Source organism: Odocoileus virginianus, chromosome 34, assembly GCF_023699985.2.
Source record: "Odocoileus virginianus isolate 20LAN1187 ecotype Illinois chromosome 34, Ovbor_1.2, whole genome shotgun sequence".
Classification (NCBI taxonomy): Eukaryota; Metazoa; Chordata; class Mammalia; order Artiodactyla; family Cervidae; genus Odocoileus; species Odocoileus virginianus.
In genome coordinates, this window is record NC_069707.1 from 21,364,873 (window position 1) to 21,392,777 (window position 27,905).

Below are 27,905 nucleotides of genomic sequence, written 5' to 3' on the forward strand. Positions count from 1 at the left end.
TTTAGAAATCTATTGTCTTCTTGGTCCAGCTGTCATTTTACTTATTTGTTCAGTTCAGTTCAGTTCCTCAGTCATGTCCAACTCTTTGTGACTCCATGGACTGCAGCACACCAGGCTTCCCTGTCCATCACCAACTCCCGGAGCTTACTCAAACTCACATCCATTGCGTCAGTGATGCCATCCAACCATCTCATCCTCTGTGGTCCCCTTCTCCTCCTGCCTTCAATCTTTCCCAGCATCAGGGTCTTTTCCAATTTACAATGGCTGTTTTATTTATTTACTTTACATTGATGATTCTGGGGCTTTGAACAGGCTGAAGACCCTTCTCCACAGAGCAAAGACAAACCTGTAGAACAGGTTCCGTGTGACAGTTTCCTCCACTTAAGCCAGTTTCACTTCAGGTTCTACACACTATTGGGGGTGGTTAAAGCTGATGACAATCACCACTGGTTACAGTCTCACCATAACACCACAGAAACAATATTAGATAGCTAAGTCTTCAACCTAAGAACTTTCAGACCCTGTAGAGAATTTTTTCTACAACATCCAACGGTGCTGTTTAGCTGGAAAGTATTGCTCAAAAGTAGCCAAGTCCCATGAAGATTGGCTGTCCTGATCCTAACAGTTCTCAGGACAGGTGATTTAGGTTCCCTTGCAAATTCTACCTGCTTTCCCCAGGCAGACAAGGGCACAGGAGCCAACACCTGGGGTGAGAGACTTACCTGTGCTCTGGATGCCAATCTGGCTGCTGTCTGGGCTGGATCAAAGACTCGGCGAGACTCTTGATCCTTGCAGAAATTAATATGTCGACTGGCTGCGGTTTCATTAAATCTCCTCTTACAATATGGACACTGAATATAATCTGAAAATAAAGATAACAATGAAAAGGCAATTAACATTTCAAAAACAATTCTGAAAGGGAGGGACTATACGAAATGAAATAAATAGAATATGAACTCTTCTCCAACGTGAAAGAGTGAAATACCAAACTCTGGTTTGAGACAGCCTGTTCCAGAGGGGGAGACATACAAGGGTGCAGATAAAGAACAAGGTGGAGGAAAATTTTTCTACCTATGTACTTATTTCAATTATGAGTGTTCCCTTAAAATGTTACATGCTATGCTTTTTTAGAAAGTAGATTAATTATATATGTGGTACTGATGAAATTTGGCATTGATAACTGAGAAAGTGAAAGTTGCTCAGTTGTGTCCAACTCTTTGTGACCCCATGGGCTATACAGTCCATGGAATTTTCTTGGCCAGAATATTGGAGTGGGTAGCCTATCCCTTCTCCAGGTGATCTTCCCAACCCAGGGATCGAACCCAGGTCTCCCGCATTGCAGGTGGATTCTTTACCAAATGAGCTATCAGGAAAGCCCAAACGTCTGGGGGAGGGGGGTGGAATTTGAAACCAACATCACACTCCTCCAGCAGTAACTAGATTTTCCTACTGAATTCCTAAGTGAGGAGACATAAATATGTTCAGAAAGCAGGTAAGGAAAAGGGAACAGGTGAGGGTTCCAAAAGACAAACAGGAAATAAGGGATGTTAGGGCTCCGGCTTCCAGTGTCAGAACCTCTCTGGCAGCTGCTGGGGCTTGGGACCCTCTGAGGCTCTGGGCAGGACTCGGCTGTCTCAGTCAGTCCAATCTGCAATTACCAGACAGTGGGAGGGGCTTCCTCGGCAGCTCAGTGGTAAAGAATCTGCGTGCAATGCAGGAGACACGGGTTCGATTCCTGAGTTGGGAACAAAACCTGGGGAACGAAATGACACCACACTCCAGTATTCTTGCCAGGATAATCACATGGACAGAGGGGCCTGGCGGGCTACAGTCCACGGGGTTGCAGAGTCGGACACAACTGAACGACCGAGCATGCGCACACACAGACAGTGGGAGAAAGAAGTGCGGAAGATCCCCATCTTCTCAGATCAGGGAGATGATAACACGTTCTGAAGCCGGGTTGGAGCCTCTTCCTCCACAGCAAGGGGGCTGGTGGGGGTTGTGTTGTTTTGTTTTGCTTTAGGCACCTTGAAGGGATGACAAAGTGGATATTCAAGAGGTAGAATAATAAGTCTCTCTCTTTCCTGGAAGGATATGAGATAGTACCATCTTAAGCTCTGCATAGAAGTTTGGTTTAGTGTATAGTCAAAACCCCTACATGTGTGAATAGATATTTAAAGCAGTGATATGTTCAAAGCTAAGAATTTTTTTGAAGGCATCTTTTTAAGCAGTTTGGGGAGTTTTCTTTTTCAATAGATCATTTCCGAAAATGAATACTCATAAAATGAAAGAATTTGAATATATAAGAAACTGAAATAAAAGAAATGGTTAACTCCTAACTTTTACTTCACACTCTGGCAGCTGTTGTTCAGTTGCTCAGTCATGTCTAACTCTTTGTTACCCCATGGACTGCAGCAAGCCAGGCTTCCCTGTCCTTCACTGTCTCCTGGAGTTTGCTCAAATTTATGTCCACTGAATCGGTGATGCCATCCAACCATCTCATTCCCTGTTGCTCCCTTTTCCTCCTGCCCTCAATCTTTCCCAGCATCAGGGTCTTTTCCAGTGAGCTGGTTCTTTGCATTAGGTGACCAAACTATGGGAGATTTAGCTTCAGCATCAGTCCTTCCAGTGAATATTCAGGACTGGTTTCCCTTAGGATTGACTGGTTTGATCTCCCTGCTGTCCAAGGGACTCTCAGGAGTCTTCTCTAGCACCACAATTCAAAAGCATCAGTTCTTCGGCACTCGCCTTCTTTATGGTCCAACTGTCACATCTGTATATGAATACTGGAAAAACCATAGCTTTGACTAGACAGAACTCTGTTGGCAAAGTGATGACTCTGCTTTTTAATACAGTATCTAGGTTTGTCATAGCTTTTCATCCAAGAAGTAAGTGTCTTTTAATTTCATGGCTGCAGTCATCATCTGCCGTGATTTTGGAGCCCAAGAAAATAAGATCAGTCACTGTTTCCACTTTTTCTCCATCTATTTGCCATGAAGTGATGGGACTGGATGTCACGATCTTAGTTTTTTGAATGTTGAGTTTTAAGCCAGCTTTTTTTGGGGGGGGGTGGCTTTATTCTTCAATGTATGTCATGTAAAGGTTAAGTCAGCTTTTTCATGCTCCTCCTTCACCCTTATTGAGAGGATCTTTGGTTCTTCTTTACTTTCTGTCATTAGGGTAGTATCATCTGCATTATCTGAGGTTGTTGATATTTCTCCCAACAATCTTGATTCCAGCTTGTGATTTATCCAGCCTGGTATTTTGTACTCTGCACAGAAGTTAAATAAGCAGGGTGACAATATACAGCCTTGATGTACTCCTTTCCCACTTTGGAACCAGTCTGTTGTTCTATGTCTGGTTCTAAATGTTTATTATTAACCTGCATACAGGTTTCTGAGGAGGCAGATAAAGTAGTCTGGTATTTCCATCTCTTGGAGAATTTTCCACAGTTTGTGTGATCCACACAGTCAAAGGCTTTAGCATAGTCAATGAAGCAGATGTTTTTCTGCAATTCTCTTGCTTTTTCTATGATCCAATGGATGTTGGCAATTTGGTCTTTGGTTCCTCTGCCTTTTCTAAATTCAGTTTGTACATCTGGAATTTCTTGGTTCACATACATTTGAAGACTAGCTTGAAGGATTTTGAGCATTACATTGCTAGCATGTGAAATGAGCACAATTGTACAGTAGTTTGAACATTCCTTGGCATTTCCCTTCTTTGGAATTGGAACGAAAACTGACCTTTTCCCATCCTGTGGCTACTGTTGAGTTTTCCAAATTTGCTGGTATACTGAGGGCAGCACTTTAACAGCATCATCTTTTAGGATTTGAAATAGCTCAGCTGGAATTTCATCATCTCCACTAGCTTTGTTTATAGTAATGCTTCCTAAATCCCACTTGACTTCACACTTCAGGATGTCTCACTCTGGGTGAGTGACCACACCATTGTGGTTATCCAGATCATTAAGACCTTTTTTGTATAGTTCTTCTGTGCATTTTTACCATCTCTTCTTAATCTCTTCTGCTTCCATTAGGTCCTTACCGTTTCTGTCCTTTATTGGGCCTATCTTTGCATGAAATTTTCCCTTGTTGCTGTTCAGTTGCTCCATCATGTCCGACTCTTTGCGACCCCATGGATTACAGCACGCCAGGCTTCCCTGTCCATCACCATCTCCCTGAGTTTGCTAAAACTCATGTCCATTGAGTTGGTGATGTCATCTAACCATCTCACCCTCTGCTGCCCTGTTCTCCTTTTGCCTTCAGTCTTTCCCAGCATCAGGGTCTTTTCCCAATGAGCTGGCTGTTTGCATCAGGTGGACAAAGTATTGGAACTTCAGCTTCAGCATGAGTCCTTCCAGTGAATATTCGGGGTTGATTTCCTTTGGAATTAACTGGTTTGAACTGCTTGCTTTCCAGTAGTAGTACTATTAGTCACTCAGTCATGTATGACTCTTTTTGACCCCACAGACTGTAGCTCACCAGATTCCTCTGTCCATGGGATTCTCCAGGCAAGAGTACTGGGGTGGGTTGCCATTCCCTTCTCCAAGGGATCTTCCTCACCCAGGGATCGAACCCGGGTCTCCTGCGTGGCAGGCAGATTCTTTACCATCTGAGCTATAGAGCTTTCACTCTCAAAAGTCTTCTCCAGCACCACAGTTCAAGGGCATCAATTCTTTGGCACTCAGCCTTTTCTACGGTTCACTCTCACATCCATATATGACTACTAGAAAAACCACAGCTTTGACTATATGGACCTTTCATCATTAATTCCATACTTACTGAACACCTATTACACTCCAAGTAACTTGAGGATACAGTGTCTCTGTAATCATGGACTAAGCATTCTAATACAGAAACAAAAATTTTCCCATGGTGACAAATTCCTTGAACAAAATAAAAGAAGGCAGCATTGGGAAATGGTGAAGGCTCCACAGCCTGCCTGACTGGTTTTGAGCCACAGCTCTTCACCTGCTACGTGTGTGCACTTGGGCACGTTACTTAACCTCCTTAAGCTTCAATTTCCCCAGCACCTACATATCACCTATTTCATTGAGGTGTTGTGAAAGTTACCTATGATAATCCACAGTGGGGCGTGGCACAGTGGGCGAGTGGAACATGTTGTTACTATAGGGAAACAGGCCCAGCCAGCTTGTGTTCCAACTATCAAACAAGGGAGAAATTGCTTATGAAAAGTAAAATAGAAAGTGCCATTAGCATGCAGCACTCATTTATGATAGTGTAGAAAACCATCTAGGACTGAGTTCGTGGTTCAGTGGTTATTTCTTTAGTTTTAACTGCAAAGTTACAATTTACACGGTTTATATCAGAGATACTACTACCATAAGTGAGACAGTTTGGTCAAAGGCAATGATTATGGCAGTGACCATGTTGCTTCCTTAATCTGACTTGTTCATTCATTGATTGCACCACCTTTCTAGGGATTTGGCACTCACTATATCCTGCCATGGAGACAGCCAAGCTGAAGTGTATTTTCCTGCTGACAAAAATCTCAGAGATGGCTAGAGGACTAGGCAGACAATTACCACTCTGAGGAATAAGCTCCCGAAGGAGGAAGCTCTAGGTCCTCCAGGAGACCACAGGAGGAGCCTGAAGCCCAGGCTTAAGAGGGCAGAGGAAGGGACTTCCCTGGTGGTCCAGTGGCTAAGAGTCCATGCTCCCAATGCAGGTGGCCCAGTCTCGAGCCCTGGTCAGAGAACTAGATCCCACATGCCGCAACTAAGACCCAGCAACCCAGCACAGCCAAATAAATTTTAAAAATTTAAAAAAAAAAAAAAAAAGAGGGCACAGGAAGAGAAGATCAAACACACTGAGAATGGAAGAGGTTTTTTTCCCTGCAACAATAATTTGAACACAGCATGACTGAGCTACACATTCTACCCTCATCTCAATCCAGTCTCCTCTTCCTCTGCCAATAATGTCATAAAATCATGATGTGCTATTTCAACAGATAATTATTTTTAAAGTCTTACTCCAGATCTCATGAAAGATTAAAGTGGAAAATTAAGCATCATTTGAAAATGCAAGCATTTTGTTGAATACCCATGTATCAACATGTAGCCCTGTGAAATGGTGAGCAAATAACAGGACTCACTGAAAATCCCAATTGTAAATATTCTATATCACTGCCCTATAAGCTGTCACATAATCTTGGAAAGTTGAATGGCTGCAAACTCACTTAAGTCATAAGAATTAGAATATATGCATGTCAAAAAATTGGGCCACGAAATAGGGAATCATGCTGGGGGAAAAAAAAAGGAAATTACTTCCAAACTCATATATACTAACCCATATGATTAATAACTCTAGTTATGTCTGTATAAATTTTCTAAGTATTTAAGCTGGAGGATATATGGGCTAATATAAAATCCCTGTGCAATCAAAATAATTGGATCATAATGAAAATGTGCTATTGGAGGTAATCATTTTGCTTGGTGCATAAAATTATAATAAGGGCATGGGGAAGAATTTAATTATAAAACTATATTTTAGCATAAAAATTTAAAGGGCAGGAAAATAAACTGTACACTTGATGAGGCCTTACAAAGGAAATTATTTATTTTAAAGAAACAATAATCCCACATTTTAAATCCAACGTGGAAATTAGAGGAATTCACACAGTGGGACATCTGACACGTTCTCACTGTTCAACTACAGAACTAGAAGGTAGCCATCAGCCCTCAGCTTCTGCTATGAAATGAAGCAGTTCTCATAAAAGATGCTTTTATTATACAAAGCTTGTTGCCAAAGTCTTATCAAAATTACAGCCATAGATCTTTCTATGGAGCATCTTAAGACAACAGGCTATTCCAAGTCATATTTTCATTAGCACCTAGCGAAAATGTAGCAGTTATTAAGAGTATTTTCTGGTATTGAGGTTCTGATAATTTTTTGGATGGTTTTTATAGTATTACACTGTGACTCTGTTTTACTTATTTAATTAATTGTTTTTTGCTGTGCTGTGTGGCTTGCACAATCTTAGTACTCCAATCAGGGACTGAACCTGTACCCCTGGTAGCAAAAGTGTGGATTTCTAACCAGTGGACTGCCAAGGGAATTTTCTTTTTTCTTTACTTTTAGAAATGAACTTTGAGGAATAATTCACATACAATAAAATGTACCTATTTGAGTTCTGACAAATATATTCAATTGTGTAACCAACCCAATTAAAATGTGGAACAAATTTATTACTTCCAAAAGTCCCCTCATGCCCCTGTTTCAGTCAATATTCTCCCAAACCCAGACTCCTATTTTCCTGTCACTAAAGATGAGTGTTACACCTTGTATGTCTTACTGTAAGAGAGCATCCACGGTGCTACATGTATAGTTACACTTTCTTCTTACTGTTCAGTTGTATTCCATTTTGTAGATATTCCACAATTTGCTTATCCATCTACTTGCTGATGGTCATTTTCAGTTGTTCCTACTTTACGCTATTTAAAGGAAGCTGCTATGACCATTAATGTGTAAGTCTGTTTTAAGGACATATTTTCCACTTTTTGCATAAACAGTTAGGAATGGAATTGCTGTATAGGTAAGTGTATGTTTAACTTAAGAAAATACCAGTGCAAAGTGACTATACTATTTTAGACTCCCAGTAGCAGCATATGAGAGTTCCAGCTGTTCTTTATCTTACCCATCACTTGTATTGTCAGTCTTCAATTTTAGCCATTCAAGTGGGTGTGACTGCTATCTCACTGTGGTTTCAATTTACATGCCCCTATTAAAAATGATGTTGAGTATCTTTTCATGTGCCTATTGACCACTACTTTGTGACACTCTGTTCAAAGACATCTCTTGCCTTTTCCTTATTGGGTTGTTATCCTACTAAGTCATAAGACTTTTAAAAATATTCTTGGTATTTGACCTTCCTCAGATACATGTATTATAAATATTTTCTCTTGCCCTATACCTCATCTTTGCATTCTCCTAATGGTGTCTCTCACAACTAAAGTTTTTAATGTTGGCAAAGCCCAGTTTACCAGTTTCCTTTAAAAAAAAAAATTGTTACTGTATCTTGTGTCCAGCTTAAAAAGTCTTTGTTGACTCTTAGGTCAAAGATGTTTGTTTTTTCTAGAAATCTTACAGTTACAGCACTTATGTTAGGTCAATGATTCATTTTGAATTTTTGTGTATGTATAAGGATCAAAATTCATTTTTGCCATTTTGATATCCAGTTGTCTCAGCATCAATTGTTAATAAGACTCTCTTTTCCCACTCTGAACTACTTTTGTTAAAAAATCAATTAACAAATTGATTGGGGGGAGGACTACATTTAGATTCTCTTTTCTGTTCAGTTGATATTCTAATACCAAATTGTCATGATTACTGTAATATTATTGTAAGTCTTGACATCAGATAGGTAAGTCCTCTGATTTTATTCTTTTTTCAAAACTATCCTGGCTTTGAATTTCTGTGTAATTTTAATATCAGCTGGTCAATTCCCATTTGGCAACAAAACTCACAGGGATCTTCAATGGAATTACATTTTGTCCACAGATCAATCTGGGGATAACCGACTTCGTAACACAATACAGGAGTCTTCCAAACCACAAAAATTGTAAATATCTCCATTTATTTTGGTCCTCTTTAATTTCTCTAAGGAATGTGTTGCGGTTTTTATTTTACAAGTCTTACACATATTTTGTTAAATATATACATAAGTATTTCATGTTTTTTACATGATTGTAATGTCATCTTTCATTTTTTTCAACTGTTTATGCCTAGTATCTGGAGAAGGAAATGGCAACCCACTCCAGTGTTATAGCCTGGAGAATTCCATGGACAGAGGAGCCTGGTGGGCTGTGGTCCGTGGGGTTGCAAAGAGTTGGACACAACTGAGCAACTAACCCACTCATGCCTAGTATACAGAAATACAACTCACCTGTGCATATTGACGTTATATCCTGAAAGCCTGTTAAACTAACTTGCAATTTCAGTAGCATTTTTTGTAGTTTTGTAAGATTTTCTACATTTACTCCTTCATGATCACATTGTCTGTAAATAAGGATAGTTTTACTTCGTCCTCTCCAACCTTTAAGTTTATGTGTGTGTATAAAATATGTAACTTTTTCCTTATTACACTGGGTACTATGTCCGGGATAGTGCTGAACAGAAGTGGTCAGAAAGGACATACTTGCTTCTGTCCTGAAGTCAGTGGGAAAGTGTTCAGCTTTTCACCTTTAAGTTGATGTTAGCTGTAGCTTTTTCAGAGATATGCTTTATTAAGGAAGTTCCCTTCTATTTCTACCTTTCTAAGAGCTTTTTTCTTTTTTAAACATGTATAGGTATTGTATTTTGCACAGGCTTTTCCTCTATCTACTGAGATGACCATACACTTGAAAAAATATTTTGTTAATATGATGAATTATATTTACTATTTTCTTCCTTCTACTTAATTTAAGTGTAATTTGTTGTTCTTTTTAAAGAGGAAGTTTAAGGCAATTGACTTAAACCTTTTCATCCCTTTTCTAATGCACGCATTTAAAGCTATAAACTTTTCTTTAAGCACTGCTTTAGCTGAATCTCACAAATTTTGGTATGTTTTCATTACCATTCAGTTCAAAGCATTTTCTAATTTCTCCTGTAATTTCTTCTTAGATCCATAGGGTATTTAGAAATTATTTGTTAATTTCCAAATATTCAAGAGTTTTCTTGATATATTTTCATCATTTATTTCTAATTTAATTCTACTGTACTCAAATAACATAGTCTGTATGGTTTCAACCCTTTCAGATTTATTGAGATCCATTTTGTGGTCCTGCACATGGTCTATCTTGGTTGAATATTCCATGTGTACTTGATAACAATTATATTCTGCTGTCACTGTGTATCACTCTGTAGCTACAGATGTCAATTGGATCAAAATGATACAAGCCAAGGAGCAGCTGTCCCTCAGGGAAGGTGTGGCCTCTCTAGACCCACCTGGCTCACCTCCCCATCTTGTTATCTCCTGGCGCGCTTATTTGTGTCTTTAAGGTGTTTCCTGTGGAACGCATATAATTGGACCTTGCTTTAGTATTCAGTTTGACAATCTCTGCATTTTATCTTAAGTGTTCAGGTTATTTATAGGCAACTATCTATATGGTTAGGTTTAAATCTATCATTTTGCTATTTATATTTATCCCACCTGGTCTTTATTCCTTTTTTCGTCTTTTCATGTCTTCTTTAGATTGAATTTTTTTCCCCATTTTATCTCCAGTCAACATAATGTCTTATCAGCTATACGTCAATATTTTTGAATGCCTACTCTAGGGCTTATTAATAGGCATCTTTATGATATAATACTCTACCTTCAGATAGTACTATACCTAGTCATGTAAACCTTAAGAACCTTTCAACAATATATATTCATTTTCCCACTCAACCATATCCAGTTATTGCCATACTTTTCACTTCCAAATGTTATAATTCCCATAGTACGTGCCCACTCATGCTTTAAGTAGTCAGTTATAACCCTCAGTTAACATCATCAATGGAAAATAAGACAAGGATATCTGTTTTTACCAATGCTATGTAACATGGTATTGGATGTTCTAACCAGAAGATTTAACACAGAAAAGACATACAAATTGAAGAGGAATAGGTAAACATCTCCTTTCACAAATGACATAAACTGATATGTAGAAAACCCTAAAGATTCCACACTGAAACCCACTTGTTAGAGCTAATAATCAAAATTCAGCAAAGCTGCAGGACTTTTGTCCACACAAAAATTGGTTGTACTTCTATGCACTAACAATCTGAAGAGAAAGTCAACAATTCCATTTACAATAATACCAAAAGAAAGCTTAGAAATAAATTTAACCAAAGAAGCAAAAGACTCAAACACTAAAAACCACAAAACATTGCTGAAAGAAATTAAAGAAGGCATAAATAAATGGAAAGACATCCCATGTTCATGAATTGGAAAATCGATAAAGGAATATGAAAAGGCTGTATATTGTCTCCCTGCTTATTTAACTTACATGCTTAGTACATCATGCAAAGTGCCAGGCTGGATAAATCAGAAGCTGGTATCAAGACTACCAGGACAAATATCATATACGAGGGCTTCCCTCGTGGCTCAGTTGGTAAACAATCTGCCTGCAATGCAGGAGATCCAGGTTTGATTCCTGGGTCGGGAAGATCCCCTGGAGAAGGAAATGGCAACCCACTCCGGTATTTTTGCCTGGAGAATCCCATGGACAGAGGAGGCTGGCAGGTTACAGTACATGGGGTCACAAGAGTCAGACACGACTTAGTGACTAAGCCACCACCAGATATGCAGATGATACCAATCTAATGGCAGAAACCCAAGAGGAACTAAAGAGCCTCTTGATGAGAGTGAAAAAGGACAGTGAAAAATCTGACTTTCACCATTTAAAAAAACCAAGATCATGGCGTCTGGTCCCATCACTTCAGGGCAAAGAGAAAGGGAAAAAGTGGAAGCAGAGACAGATTTTATTTTCCTCAGCTCCAAAATCACTGTGGATGGTGACTGTAGCCAGGAAATTAAAAGACACAAGTTCCTTGGAAAGTAAACTATGACAAACCCAGACAGTGTATTAAAAAGCAGAGGCATCACTTTGCCGACAAAGGTCCATATTGTCAAAACTATGTTTTTCCCAGTAGTCATGTATGGATGTGAGAGTTGGACCCAAGGAAGGCTGAGTGCTGAAGAAATATTAAATTGTGGTGCTGGAGAAGACTCTCGAGAATCCCCTGGACAGCACGGAGATCAAACCAGTCAATCCTAAAGGAAATCAACCCTGAATATGCACTGGAAAGACTGATGCCGAAGATTCAATACTTTGGCCACCTTATGCAAAGAGCCAACTCACTGGAAAAGACCCTGATGCTGGGAAAGTGAAAGTCGCCCACTTATCGGACTCTTCGTGACCCCATGGACTGTAGCCCACCAGGCTCCTCTGTCCATGGAATTCTCCAGACAAGAATACTGGAGTGGGTTGCCTTTCCCTTCTCCAGGGGATCTTCCCAACCCAGGGATCGAACCCAGGTCTCCTACTTTGCAGGCAGATTTCTTACCATCTGAGCCACCAGGGAAGCCTGTTGCTGGGAAATGCTGAGGGCAGGAGGAGAAGGGGGCAATAGAAGATGAGGTAGTTGGATGGCATCACTGATTCAATGGACATGAATTTGAGCAAACTCTGGGAGATAGTGGAGGATAGAGGAGCCTGGGGTGCTACAGTTCATGGGGTTGCAAAGAGTTGGACATGACTTAGTGGCTGAACAACAGTTTTTAAGATCATGAGTCCCTAACCTCTGAGCTGTGGACCAGTACCTCCTGTGAGATTCACAGTAGCATGAGATTAAAGTGCACAATAAATGTAATGTGCTTGAATTATCCCAAAACGATCCCCCACCCCCAGTTCATGGAAAAGTTTTCTTCCACAAAATCAGTCCCTGTGTCAAAAAGGTTCGAGGCTGCCGGTTAAGATGACACCACTCAAAGTTATGTACGGATTCAAAACTTCAATGGCATTTTTCGAAACAGCAAAAAAACCCATCTGAAAAATTCATATAGAATCTCAAGGGTTTCCAGACAGCCAAAAGAATCTTAAAAGTCTCTCCACTTCCTGATTTCAAAACTTACTACAACGCTACAGTAATCAAGGCAGTGTGGTGCTGGTATAAGGACAGACATAGAAAAATGGAATAGAATACACAGCCCAGAAATAAACTCTCATATATATGGTCAGTTGACATCTGATAAGAGCACGAAAACCTTTCACTGGGGAAAGCAAAGTCTTTTCAACAAATAGTGATGAGAAAGTTACTTATTCACATATAAAACTAGATATCCAACTTCAAATGATTTTACTTTACACCACACTCAAAAATTACCTGGATGAAAGACCTAAATACAAGAGCTAAAACTATAAAAACTGTTAGAATAAAAAACACAGGGGGAAGACTTCAATACATTTAGGTTTGCAATAGTTTTTTTAATTTGACATGAAAAGCTAGGCAAAAAATGAAAAAAAAAACCAGGTAAACTGAACTTCATCAAATTACTTTTGTGCATGAAAGGATACCATCAACACAGTGAAAAGACAGTCCACAGAATGAGAGAAAATATCCAAAAATTCTATATCTGATAAGGGATTCATATTAACATCAATCTAATCATGCCTCTAGTCCTAATCTCCAATTTACAAAAAGACAGGAGGTGGAGGAACAAGTTAAATGTTAATATGGCTTAAGTGAAAGTCACTCAGTTGTGTCCAACTCTTTGCAACCCCATGGATTGTACAGTCCATGGAATTCTTCAGGCCAGAATACTAGAATGGGTAGCTGTTCCCTTCTCCAGGCGATCTTCCCAACCCAAGGATCAAACCCAGGTCTCCTGCATTGCAGGCGGATTCTTCACCAGCTGACGTACCAGAGAAGCCCAGAAGCAGACAAATCCGTTTTATAAAATAACTGGGCTGGCAGGAGTGTTGTGCAGGATTAAGAGAGACTAAAGAGACAACAAAAGACAATGTGCAAACTTTGGCTGAATCCTGGACTGTGGCTGAGTGGTGAGGTGAGAGCTTCAAAGGACATTCTTAACAAAACTGGGAAAATATGTCACATTAATACTTAGTGCAATAACAGTATTGTAGTCACATAGGAGATGTCCTTAAGAAATGCATGCTGCAACAGTTGCAAAGTTTGAAGCTTAATTTTAAATCTTTGTGCCCCCTCACAGAAAGAGAGAGAAAGAGACAGAAAATATGACAATGTCAAAATTGTCAAATTTAAGTGGAAGGTATATGAGTGATCACTGTACTATTCCATCCACTTTTCTGTAATTTGAAAATGTTCAAAATAAAAAGCTTAGTGTAAAAACGCTGTGGGCCACTAAACTGTACAACTTAAAATGGTGATTTTTGTATTATGGAATTTGATCTCAAAAAAATAAAAGAGCTGTGGGTATTTGACAGTATGGAGTTATTACAGAACTACTTAAACTGCTCTGTCCAGCTCCATTACCATCAACCTGGACATGAACAGCATCCCCTGTAGTTCTGTAATGCCATGATGTTGGGTACAGTGGTGATCTCATGTTAAAGTTAGGAGCAATCACAGAATCTTTATACAGAACTGAAAAAATAGGATAAGAAAATTTTTATGGTAAAATTATTTTTATATAATTTAATTGCTAATGTTTAAAATTTTAGAGTATTTAGGAGGATTAGTATTTATGCTTTAGGAGGAAGCAAAGTATAATGACTAGGCCAAAAAATCAAGCATAGCCTCAACTGTTTAAGAGTAAAATGTCAAAAGCAAACCAAACTGTCCACACACCTGGGTTGACGGTCAGAGAGGGTGGAGGTGGGAGAGGCCGGCCTTCTTTAATGGCTAGTGTACACTGCTTTGCTGACTTAATCGAATTAATGAAGTCTTCATGCTGTTGTCTCCAGTTAGATTTTCTCACGGGTTGTGGCTGGAAAAAAATTAAACCAACATACACTAATCTAGGCTATATATCTCACTGTTATAATCTTTTTTTTAAAGCTGGGATTTGAATTTATAAGAAACGGAACTGTGAAATTTGGAGAAAAAAAGAGAGTTTGCTTTCCAAAAGCACTAAAAGAGGTTTGGAAAACACAGTAATAAAATTTTCAAGTCACAGTAGTGAGGGAAAATACAAAACAACAATCACAAAAAACAAAGAAATTACAAAACTTTAAAGGAAGACTTAAATGTAACCTTAAAGTGACTGTCTTCCAAGTTAATTGCTGGATTTAATGCTACTCTAATGAAAATATAAACGAGATTTGTTTTCTGCCACATCTGGAAAGTATCTGAAATACATTTGGAAATCTAAGTGTGCATGATTAAAAAGAAAACAGTAAAGGTGGATTATACTTACATGACATTACATTGCCCTATCAAGCAAAAATGAAAGCAGAGAGCCAGAAAGAGGCTTTCATGTACTGAAGGACATAATCAAGAACAGCAAGGAAGATATCGATAGTACCTTGGACTGAGGCGCCTTCCCCACAGTGGGAATGTCAGTGCCCTGCAATCTTTGTTTTAAGGAATTGAAAGGTTTACGTTTTTTGTTGAAGAGTTTTCTACAAATTGGTCCATGTCTTTCCTAGAAAAGAAGGAGTGGGGATTAAAATTTTTAACATGTACAATCACAGAGTTGGTAACGGCTCAGTGTACTCAAGCAGCCCCCACTGCAGTGACTGGGCTGCACCTTCAGAGCCAAGTTCATTCTCTAACTCTCAAATCACAGCAGAGCAAATCCATCTGGCTCTCTTCACCCATGTTACACATAACTAGATATTGTGTTTGGGCAAGGTCAATAAAAGGCCTCTACAGCTAAAGAAACGGACTTAAAATTTGGTCTTACATATTTAACTTAACCACTTGGGCTCAGTGAATAGTTCCAAGCATTAAACAATGTTGAAAAGACTCCGTTTCTAGTTTAAATTGAAATAAATTATTTCTGATATTCGGCTAGGTACTCACTGAAGCCAAGGAAATTTTCTTTACTTCTGTTCTGTTTTCTGCCTTCACTGTTTCTAAATTCCAAAGGCAAGTCATCCAGGAATTGAGTCCCAACAACCTTGTTTTTCCATCCTTTTGAAATAATTCTCTGCATACAAAAGTATGCAAAGCAAGGAGAAACTTAGCTTCTTATACAAGTGGAACCTTTTCAGAAAAACTCTTACCACTCAACATTTCAAAACTGAATTTAACTGGGTTGCTTTTCTACATACAGCAAATCAAACCACTTAACTCCTGAAAAAAATGAGTGGAGAGGTTTCAAAGAAATATTTGAGAACATCTGCAAGAAACAACTGGGACAACCATATGACAAATGAAAAATACATCAATTCCATTTAAGTTATGAAGACATTTTCCCTTAGTGTGTCCAAACATTTTTCATGAAGTCATTTATTTTAGAGCAAACCTAAGCTTATAATATTAAACTTTAAAATATTACAATACTTACAAGACCATTGGCAGAGAAAATGACCCCAGCCAGTAGACCAGTAAAAACTCAGCATTTCTGGTACAAAAACCAGGGAACCAGCACACAGAGCTTTGCCTATGTTGTTTGTAGTTGTGATTTAGTCACTAAGTCATGTCTGACTCTTTTGCAACCCCATGGACAGTAGTCCGCCAGGCTCCACTGTCCACGGGATTTCCCAGGCAAGAATACTGCCTGTGTACCACCTTTATCAAGTTACTGCACCACTAAAGGATTATGCCAATCTTTGCCTTCCACTCTAAGCCCTCTTCATTCATGGTTATGTAACTCATAACAGCTATCAGTTACTTTGTCCAGACCCAAGAAATACAGGATCCATGAAAATCACTGCACCTGGTGATGAACATGCCATACCATTTTAAAACTGAAGGGGAGAAGAGAAAGAGCAGATCGCTTGATCAACTGCTCTTTGCAGCCCAGAAATAGGTCAACGAAGTAAAACTCAAGAGGACTCAAGAATACTTAGCATGTAGTGATCTCTCTTCAAAGGTACCTCCCTAGGTCTCAAATCCAGTCTCATGGGGTGCAGTCTTGGGTTAGCAAAGGCAGCTCCCTGGGGGATTATTGGGCCACAATAGGCCCTGTTAGTTCCCCTTCTAGATCCAGGAAACTCTAGCTGTAGTTAACTAGAACAGATATTCTATTTTTAAATTCCCCAGAGAAATAAAACCTACAACCTCATTTGGTAGTCTTTTGCCCCAAATGTAGTCAGGATTAGAGTCCAAATTCTAAGTTTGAAAACAAGTCTCTTTGATCTAAATGTCCCAGCTAATAGTTCATTATCTTAGATTTTAAAAAATCATTTTTCTTGGGAACTCCTTCATAATATGGGCAGTTTGTTTCCCTAATTTTGAAATAAATCAAGCCTTTATTCAACTTTATGGGCATCAATCAGGGGACTTGACATGCAGTTAGCTTAAATCTAATTAACAATTAGGTCCTGGAACAGGACTAACACCCATTTTGTTCAAATTACATTAAATCCCTGAAACTGGAGAGTTCTGTCTTTATACGTGGCAAAGCAGGAAACAGAGGGAGGTTAAAGGACTTGTCAGAATTAGTGACAAATTTGAGGCTAAAAGCCAAGTTTCCAGATGCTCCAAATTCAATGTTCATTCCTCTTGACTAGCTAATTTCCCTGGTGCTTTGGCCTTAAAATTTGAATTTTTGATGCTTATAGAAAAGGCGAAAGAGCCAAAACCTCTCAAGAGACGATCAGCTGTGCCAAGACACTTTTATCTGGCTTCCTTTCAGGAAGAGGACCAGATTTAAAAAGCTCCCTTTTGAAGGGGGCAGCATCAACCTACCTAAGTGTCTTCGGGGCCTGCCAGCCACAGGTTATGTACTTTTCTCTCCTTGCTTTCCCTCCACATCTGTCTTTAATCTTTGCCACTGCGGCCTCCTCACTAACTTGACAGTTCATTTAACTCCAATGAAACACATCTACAAAATGTCTTTATGTTTACCAGAACATCTGCTGCAAAGCGTCTTCCACAGACTTCACAGGGAAATAATTCCTGATTGCCATCTGTATAGGATCCAAGAGCACATTATGTTAGTTTCATGGACTTGCCTGCCCAAGAAGAAATGACTAAGTGGGGGAGACCTCAATAGCTTGATATCCTCACTCTCCCCCCATCACCCAGTGACTTCCTTCTCTTAGGAAGATCCTTTGTAAAACTCACCCATGTTTTCCTAACATAGACTTCTCACTTCACTAAACAGATACATTCCATATGCTTCAGGCAACCACAGTACAATTATTTAATATATCCTTAAACTAGTGTCTGAAGAAAGCTATCAGGCACTAAGTACAAAGCTGACTTGTTTAGTGCTAGGTCGTGTCCGACTCTCTTGTGACCCCATGGACTGTGGCCCCCAGGCCCCTCTGTCCACAGGATTTCCCAGGGAAGAGTACTGGAGCGGGCTGCCATTTCTTTCTTCTGGGGATTGAACCCATGCCTCCAGCTTGGCAGGCGGATTCTTTACCACTGAGCCACCAAAGAATCCACCTGCCAATGCAGAAGTGGGTTCGATGCCTGGGTTGGGAAGATCCCCTGGAGAAGGAAATGGCAACCCACTCCAGTACTCTTGCCTGGGAAATCCCATGGACAGAGGAGCCTGGCAGGCTACAGTCCATGGGGTCACAAGAGAGTCGGACATGACTACCTGACTAAACAACAAACAAAGCTGATACCCTAGTATAAAGTCACAAATAATCCAATGGTAACATCTTTAAGATTGCTACTAGAATGAGTGTGCTAAATGAAGGCATGCCAATGTATCATGGACTGTTAAGAAATGGGTTGCCTAGTCACTGAATTTAAGGTAAACTTTCCTGAGAAGCTGAAACTCCAAAACGTTGGCCATCTGATGCAAAGAACTGACTCACTGGAAAAGACCCTAATGCTGGGAAAGACTGAAGGCAGGAGGACAACAGAAGTTGAGATGGTTGGCTGGCATCACTGACTCAATGGACATGACTTTGAGCAAGCTCTGGGAGTTGGTGATGGACAGGGAGGCCTGGCGTGCTGCAGTCCATGGGGTCTCAGAGTCAGACATGACTGAGCAACTGAACTTTTTCCTGAGAATGGCTTTCTCAATGAATCTCTGCTAGGAAACTACCCAAGAGGAAGGAAGCAGAAGAGAATGAAGTGGACCAAGTAGAACCGGTGGGCTTTGCTCCAAATCAGGAAAGGCAGAGCCATTACAATGAAGCCGCACACGAGAATGACGAACGTCACCCCGGGCGTGGTGCTCTGTGTCAGAGCTCTTCATGGGGCCTGTGAAGAGGACTCACTGAAAACATTTTATATGTAGCAGAGAGTAAGTGAAGGACTACAATAATATTAACTACCTGCTATTATTTTTCTAAAAAATGTTCAATTGTTTTGAAAGTGTTTTCAAAATTAAATGAAGAATAAACTCATATAAAAAAAAATAAAAAATACAAAACTGTGCCCACTCTGTCTCAATGCCTCAAAGTGCCTGACACACAAGTTTCTCAATAATTGCTTGTTGGATGTATGGGTTAAATGAGAATTGAGTTTCTATCATAGGACCAATTATTCATTCAATAAATAAACACCTGTTATATGCAACTCTGTGGGGATATTGAGAGAAACTATACATGGGTCCAGCATAGAAAAGGAGAGAAGGCATGCCCATAAATTATTTTAAATGAAGTTGGAAAAGCAGACCATTGTGGAATTCTGGAACAAAGAAGTTTTGTTTCATATTACTGCCTTTCAGTTCATCTGGAGTTGAGCATAAAGACTAAAAAATCAGGGACTTCCCTGGTGGCCCAGCAGTTAAGACTCTGTGCTCCCAATGCAGTGGGCTCAGGTTTGATACCAGGTCGAGGAACTGAGATCAATTAAAAAGAAGATCCTGCATGCCTCAATTAAGACCTGGTGCAGCCAAATCAATAAATTCATAAAACATAAGCAAATATTTAAAATATAAAGATCATAAAAAAGCAGTTTGATCATGGGGAATATTCTATATTAGACTAGCCATCTGGCTAATCTCTAAGGGGAGCAATCGAGGACACTGAGAAGGAAGAACCTGGATGATGCTGTAGAAGATTCATGTGACAAAGCTGAGGAGGGATGAACAGACGGCAGTGGGGATGGAAAGTGGGATTTCAGTTAAAAAGCTAACAGTGTAGACCTGAAATGGAAAGGAAAGAGGGCATGAGAGACACTGTGGTCAAAGAATCAATAAGATGACTGGATCTGGGGGATACTAGGAGGTGACAGAGGGAAGAATGTTGAGGGGCTGAAAACACAGTAGGACTATGGAGAGAAAGAAATAATTCAAAAAGAAGGGACATCTTGTAAGAAAAATGACCTCAGCTTTGGAAATACTGAGTCTGAGATAGAGTCATGCAGCCAGCAGGATGGAAAGGAGGGAGGTCAGGGCTAGAGACACAGATGTAGGCTTTGTTTGGAGAGTGATGTAAAGGCATGATATTGCCAGGGAAGAGGTCATGGAAAGAGAAGTACAGGGATGATCCCTCGGGAACTCCATATTTAAGGGCCAAGAAGATGATGGTGATAAGCCAGGAGAAAGCAGGAGAGAACAGGGTCATGGAAACCATGGGAAGACGGTTTGAGAAAGGAAGTCTTGATTAACAGGAATCAGATGGTAGCTCATTACAGATTGTTGATTTAAATGATTTCTTCTCACATCTGCCAGATGGTATTGTATTAGAACACAGGTCATCCACTGCAGCCATACAGAAATACCATTCTTCCTCTCTGTTCTTTTGGCCTTCTAACTCTGTAAAAACTAGGTCATGATTTTCTTTCCTCAGCAAGGATGTCCCATTCCTCCACATACTTACCCATTAATAAAAACTATTCATCCTAATAATTTTGGTAAAACACTAATGAAGGATGCTTTACTTTTATATTGCAGTAACATTCGTAGGGTGATTTCCTGCTCCCCAAATACTTTTGCTACATAATTTCACTTAATCCTCACAACAATCCTATGAGATAGGGTTGTTCCTTTTTTTCTTTTCTTTTTCCTTAAGAGATAAGAAAATGAAGGTTCAAGATTAGGTGACTTCTTGAGGACAACAGGTAGTAAGTGTTAACAGTGAGACTCAAACTTGAGTCTCTGTCTCCACAAGTATTAAGACTATTTACGCAACCATCTCCATAAACACACTGTATCAGTACTTACCTGCAAAGTAAATGGATGGAAGCCCCTGGAAGATCAATGGCCTTTGGTTTGAATCAGCTGAGTTTTGAGTTCAATGAGTTTGAAATAATGACAAACACAGTATGATTCAACTGCACTTCTGAAACACACCACCACGTTCTGAAACACATTCGACTTGGAAGCTTGACAACAAGGAGAAAAGGTAATACGCAGAACCAAACATGGAGATCAATAGAACCTTAGAAGAATCCTGTGAAACCACCAAGATGCCCTTCAATATGCGAATCGTTAAACAAGCTGTGATACATTCACACCCTGGAACACTGCTGAGCAACAAAAAGGAACTCTGATATACTGCTAATATCCACTGGGTCATAGGAAAAAGGGGCTTCCAGAAAAACAACTGCTTCTGCTTCACTGACTACATTAAAGCCTTTGACTGTGTGGATCACAATAAACTGTGGAAAATTCTGAAAGAGATAGGAATATCAGACCACCTGACTGTCCTCGAGAAACCTGTATACAGGTCAGGAAGCAACAGTTAGAATTGGACATGGAACAACAGGCTGGTTCCAAATAGGAAAAGGAGTACGTCAAGGCCGTATATTGTCACCCTGCTTATTTAACTTCTATGCAGAATATATCTTGCTGGGCTGGATGGCTCACAAGCTAGAATCAAGATTGCTAGGAGAAATACCAACAACTTTAGACATGTGACGGTATTACTCTTAACAGCAGAAAGCAAAGAGGAACTAAAGAGCTTGTTGATGAGGGTAAAAGAGGAGAGTGAAAAAGCTGGCTTAAAACTCAATATTCAAAAAACCAAGATCATGGCACCTGGTCCCAACATTTCATAGCAAATAGATGGGGAAAAAGTGGAAACAGTAGCAGATTTTATTTCTTGGGCTCCAGAATCACTGTGGATGGTGACCTCAGCCACAAAATTAAAAGACATTTGCTCCTTGGAAGAAGGGCTATGACAAACCTAGACAGTGTATTAAAAAGCAGAAACATCACTTTGCTGACAAAGGTCCGGATGGTCAAAGCTATGGTTCTTGCAGTAGTCATGTATGGATGCAGAGTTGGACCATAAAGGCTGATGGCTAAAGAATCGATGCTTTCAAACTGGTGTTGGAGAAGGCTCTTGAGAGTCCCTTGGACAGCAAGGAGATCAAACCAGTCCATCCTAAAGGAAATCAACCCTGAATATTTACTGGAGGGACTGATGCTGAAGCTCCAGTACTTTGGCCACTTGATGGGAAGAGCTGCCTCACTGAAAGAGACTCTGATGCTGGGAAAGATTGAGGGCAACAGGAGAAGGGGGCAACAAAGGTTAAGGTTGGGTGACAATATTGACTCAATGGATATGAGTCTAAGCAAACTCCAGGAGATAGCGAAGGATAGGGAAGCCTGGCATGCTCCAGACCGAAAGGTTACAAAGAATTGGACACAACTTAAGAGAATGAACAACTACTGATACATAAAACATGATTCAATCTCACTGCTGAGTGAAAAGTTGTTCTCAAAAGGTCACGTACGATTCTATTTGTAAAACATTCTTGAAATGACAGAAGTTGAGATGGAAAAGAGATTAGTGATTGCCAAGAGGTAGGGATGGTCAGTGAGGGAGGTGGAATGAGGAAGACCTTTGGGTGGCGGGCTAGCTCTCTATCTTTATTGTGGTGTTGATGGTTCTGCATGTAGTAACGTGGCAGGGAAACACACTTGATCGAGCCGAGATGGGACAGCATGGAACTACAAATGCTCGGTGTACCTGTGTATACTTTCTGGATTTAACGTTGGGCTTAACATCTGTAGTCAAGGTGTAACTTGGTGGAAACTAGATGCAGAGTGCAGGAAGCTCCACAACTTTTTACGAATTGCATCAAAATTTAAAAGTTTAAATACCTTTGGGTTGGCAACTCATGGCCATTGGGCCCAATCTGAGGCTGCATGATCTTTATAAATAAAGTTTTAATGGTACCCAGTCAGGCCCATTTGTTTATATAATATCTATTGTTAGTTTCAAAATACGGAGGTAGAGTTGTGTAGTAGTTGTAACAGAGACCATATGGCCTGCAAAGCCAAAAGTTATAAATACTTTCTGGCCTTTACACAAGTAGGTTGCCAATGAGTGAATGAAAATGCAGTAATTAAACATGATTTGTGGGAGAATAACATGGAAAATTTTAAGATGCATTTTTATTCATGTATTTACAAATAGACTGGAAGGATATATATACATATCACACACAACACATATAATTACCTAGAGTGCAAAGAAAAAAGGTGAAACTTGAGTTTCCTAAATTTTCAATTTTTCTATATACATTATGCATTGCTGTTTAACAGAATGACATTAAAAAACTCTTTTGATAGAAAAGATTCTAAAACAATGATATTAACTTATCTATTTCTAACTTTACCCTAACTGGAGTCTCAGCAGACTATTAAACTGGCTATTGTTTTTATACATTGGTTCACAATCTTAAGACAATTTTTAAAATGAGGAAACTGATGTGGAAGTGATCAACAGCTTTGTCTAGCATGTTAACAATGATAAATAAGCATTACAAAATCTCAGTTCAAAAATTTTACAAAAAACCTGGAGAGGATTATGGCCGTAATGAAGTTGGGAAAAATTCTACTTGAGACTAGACATTCTCTTTCTGAGCTGGAAGGTAAGAATGCTTTGTAGAGACACTTATCAATCCACATTACTTATAGTGCACCTTATAAAGGCATTGCAAAGAAGGAAAAAGATATTCTCTTACCTAGCTGTCAGTGAATCAAAAAAACTCTTCAGTCTTTGCAGCCTAGAACATGCAAATATGAGCAGTACTGACATCTTTCAGGGCCCTATGGCAAAGGGGCTGGCATACTAGCCAAAACTTATCTCAGGAACATGAGTTATAAAACAATAGGAACTGAGACTAAGGAAATTAGGATGACAGAGAATATGCCATTTTCTTTTTGCTTTCTCCCCAAATCCTATGGTAAAGGGACTCAGAAACATGGAGAACCCTGAGGACAGGGAGGAAAGAGGACAAGAAAAAAAACTAGAATCTGGAAAGCTGAAAGACATGGTAACCAACGTGGAGGACGTAAAACTACATCAAAATCCACTTTTCAAGCTGATGGCAGAAAATAAATAAATAGATAAATAAAACTGATTCACAAACAGAACCAGAAATTTACAGAATCTGTAAATCCAGATTTATACACAGAACCCTTCAAAATCATACAAACTTCTGAAGCAGGACATACCTCTGACACAGGGACAGGATACGTGAGGAAGAAGAGATTGCAAACATGTGGAGAATCAGGGGGAAAGTCTTCTAAAAAAGAGGTGGAGATTCCTAGACTCTTTCCCCTTCATCCCACAGCCCCTGGGTGATTGCCTTTCTCTAACTCTAGGAGAAGACTACTCTTCAGAAAGGATAAGACAGAAAGCCTCTGTACGGGTCAACATGAGGCACAGCGGAAGGCATGGGTAGGTAGATACCACTCACATATACATAGTTGATTCTCAATATTTGTGCTAGTACCATCCCATACATCCCTGCAAGCACTAAATGTGCAAATACTGACATTACTCCTGGGGGAATACAAAGTTAAGCTGCTCTGAGCCTCTGGGTCACATTTTAACCTTCCTTTTTGTATCTGTTGTAAGACACCTTAAATATAGTTGATTCAACAACATTGAACTCATAGCCAACCACACACTTCAAGCTGGCATGAAGCTTATCTAACATATTTTAGATAATGTTTTAGGCATATTTTCTCCATAAGGCACATGACAGTCCTGCAACACTCTGCTTGGGAGCCTTTTAAACAGTGAGACCATCGAGAGAGAGCCCATCATTATGAAAAGCAGGGCATGAAGTAGACCATAAAATGTTCACTTGTTTACAGTGGGACAGCTGAAACAAGGAGGCAGAGCACCGCATCATGCTACCCGACCTGGGAGCATGGGTGTTAGATGACTCAACTTTTAAACTGCTATGTACATGCCTGTGAACGACTGTGAAAGCACCTTTGACTACTGATTGAAGGTTACAAGTTTTATAGAGTAGGTGAATTTGCAAAGAGGAACTCCATGGTTAATGAGGATTAACTGTATATGCAACATATGTGTACATAACCTAGTGATTAAGCTCATTTACAGTGATGTTGAAAGCAGAAAATATCCCACACCCACCTTCCTCTACTTGGCTCACAGAACTCTGCCTGCCAGACCCTTACTCTCAAGGCAGAATGCAAGCTTTCTGGAGAATATAATCATTCCATGGAGAAAGAGCTAAAGATACTGACGCTGGGAAGATTCAAGAAACAGCTCACCCCAGACCACCCTACAATAAAAGCTCAAAATCATCTGATGCTACCCATCCATTCAGTCTCCAGTGTCTTCTTCCTCCAATCTTAACTATGAACAAAAGACAGGAATTTCCTAAGATCTGAGGGAAGTCTCCAGCATGTAAGCTCATAGTAAACATTATAAAGGAGAATTAAAGCTCTTAGAAATTAAAAGCCTTACATGAGAAATACTCAACAGCAGGCTGGCAGGTAGAATTAGGGGAATCTCTCCAAAAGTAGAGTAAAACGACATAGAAACACAGAAATGTAAGCAAATTACAGTACCTGTCCAGAAGGTCCTACTCCAAAACAGAAATTCAGGAGAGAAGGAGAAAATACAAGGAAGAAAATAAAAATAATTTTAGACTATTTCCAGAAGTGAAAGGACATCAGTCTCCTGATTGAGAGGATCCAGCACAAGTGAAAACAAATCTACACCAATAAATATTATTGCAAAATTTTTAACACTGGAGACAGATTCTATTGACTTAGAAAAAAGTTAACTTACAAAATATCAGGAGTCATAATGGCTTCAGATTCACAAACAATAAAAACAAAAATATGCAGGGAAAAATTTTCTAAACTTCTGATGGAAAATAATCTGCAATCTAGAGTTTTATACCCAACCAATCTACCAATCAAATATGGGGGTAGAACACAGTTCCAGACATGTAAGCTTTCAAGACTACATCCTATGTTCTCTGTCTCAAGAATTACTGGAGGACATATACTCCACATGGTGAGTAAAAGATACAGCGAACAGGCATTCAACACAAGGGGGAGAGAAGGATGACAGTTGGGCCTCAGAACTAGAGAAGCAACCAGTTCAGACTGGAGGAGAGTGACTAAAGACACAGATATGCTGAAGGCGGTCATAACCTAGATATTCACAGCCTTTGTAATCTAAGGATACTATTTCCTATATATATATCTGGCTCTCATTCTGTTCTGTACTTGGTTTACTTGACCAAATTCCAGAAAAGTGCCTACTTTTTCTTCATGCAGATGTCTAGATCAGCTGAGGAGACTCATCTCACTCCACAGGAAGGCTCTGCACTCATCTCTTCAGAGACGGAGAGAGGTCATGCTAAGTGGAGAAGCAGAAAAAAGAAAACGACTAAGCAGACAACCACTAAGCCTATTTTGGCAGGAGATCCAGGATGCTCCAACTGCGGTGACTTGTGTTCCCAAGACTCACTCATCACCCAGTTCAGACATCTACACATGGGGTTCCTTATAGGAGCTGAAGTAAGACTCAGACTACTCAGCTATCTTCTCGAGGATGCCTTGATCAAACAGTCACTGAACTAGACTTGTGCTTCTCAGCTGTTCAAAGCTAAACAAGATATTGTGTTCACAGGGATGCCATGCAGATGTTGATTAATATAAAAGTCTAGATGGTTTGTAAGAGTTACCAAAGGGAAGAATACATTGAATAAAAACCCACAGGTGGTTTCTGTGTTCTATTTCTTAACTTGAATAACTTGTTCTACTTAACTTGAATAACTGGAATGTTTATTATACATTCTCCTGTAAATTTTACAAGTAAAAATCAAGGCCATTAGAATTTTTCCCTTCTTCTGACCTTTAACCGGAACAAGTAAGCTGAATAAAATATACTAATGGCAACACACAAGAAGGAACATAAAAGTATTGATAATTCAAAGTTACTGACAATCTTTATAAAGTTCTGTACTTCACCTGAAGTGATCCGATGACATCACAATGGAGGTGTGGATACATCACAGGTAGCATAAATTGTAATAGCTCTCGATACTTTGACTTGTAAAATAAGTTCTAAAGTATTAAAAAAAGTGACTTTACACCAATTACAGTGTTTAAACAAAATAGGTCCTTAAGATACAGCAGGCAAATTCTTAAGTAATTTTTGCCCACTGTCTGGGATGCCTGAGGCCTTCTTTCTGGCTAAGACTGAATCTAGACCCTTTTAAGTTTAAGCAATTCTTTTCTGAAATATCTGTCCCAATAGCCATTCATTTTATATTACTTAGTAATCACTTACTGAATGCCAGGCTCTGTTCTAGACACAGGGATAGAAAGAAACACACTCTGCCCTCAGTGAGCTCTAGTGAGAGGCTGAAAAGATACATCTCAGACGCCAAAGGACTTACAGAGAACATAAAGAATGCAGAGGAAGGTTTGAGCTATTTTGAAAAACATGGTCAGGGAAAAGTTTATAGGGTAGGTGACAACTGAGCACCACCCTTAAGGAAGATTTATTTACAGTTAAGGGCACTTCAGAGGGAACAGCAAGTACCGAGATTCTCATTTCAAGTGATACTTATCGCAGTGACTTGACATTGCTGGTCATATTTTGCTGCACACACCCTGCCTCCTTGGACAATGCTGTCCTTGAAGGTAAAACTCCCTTATTACTTAGGACACCATACATCTAAACATAGACTTGAAGTTTCCAACCACTGTTTATATGTGACTCACATCATAAATATTCCAAAAAGTTATGAACTTAAGAACTTTTTTCCTGATTAAAATCAAGATCTTTATATTTGGAGGATAATCTGCCAAAATCACAATGTTTCTCACCAAGACTAGTGGCTTTTAGTCACATTCTCCTAACTGCAAAATATATAACATGTTGACTTAAACCATTTGAGTCAGGTGTGGTAAAATTAGAAGTTCCACAGATGGAGTGTGAACACCACCAAGTCAAAGTAACATTCCACATCTTGTTAAGATTCTTGTGGTTTAAAAAACCTTCAAATGAGAAAGCTACCCAAAATATGTGGCCATCTCTTTAGGATTTAGTACATTCCCAATACAAATATAAATCATCATCTGGCCCTTTGCTTCCACGGGTTGGCATTTAAATTCATGCTTTCCAG

General features: G+C 39.5%; 1 protein-coding gene across 1 annotated transcript in view; it reads right to left on the reverse strand.

Moving 5' to 3' along the window:
* The window catches only part of ZC2HC1B (zinc finger C2HC-type containing 1B), a 40,790-nt gene that overhangs the window by 12,038 nt on the left and 847 nt on the right, over positions 1 to 27,905 (reverse strand). The window contains exons 2-5 of the mRNA XM_020877388.2: positions 17,481 to 17,542; positions 14,989 to 15,108; positions 14,313 to 14,451; positions 723 to 862 (exon numbers count right to left, since the gene is read on the reverse strand). Of these exons, the coding sequence (XP_020733047.1) occupies positions 723 to 862; positions 14,313 to 14,451; positions 14,989 to 15,108; positions 17,481 to 17,542 (461 nt within the window). The remainder of the gene's footprint in view (positions 1 to 722; positions 863 to 14,312; positions 14,452 to 14,988; positions 15,109 to 17,480; positions 17,543 to 27,905) is intronic.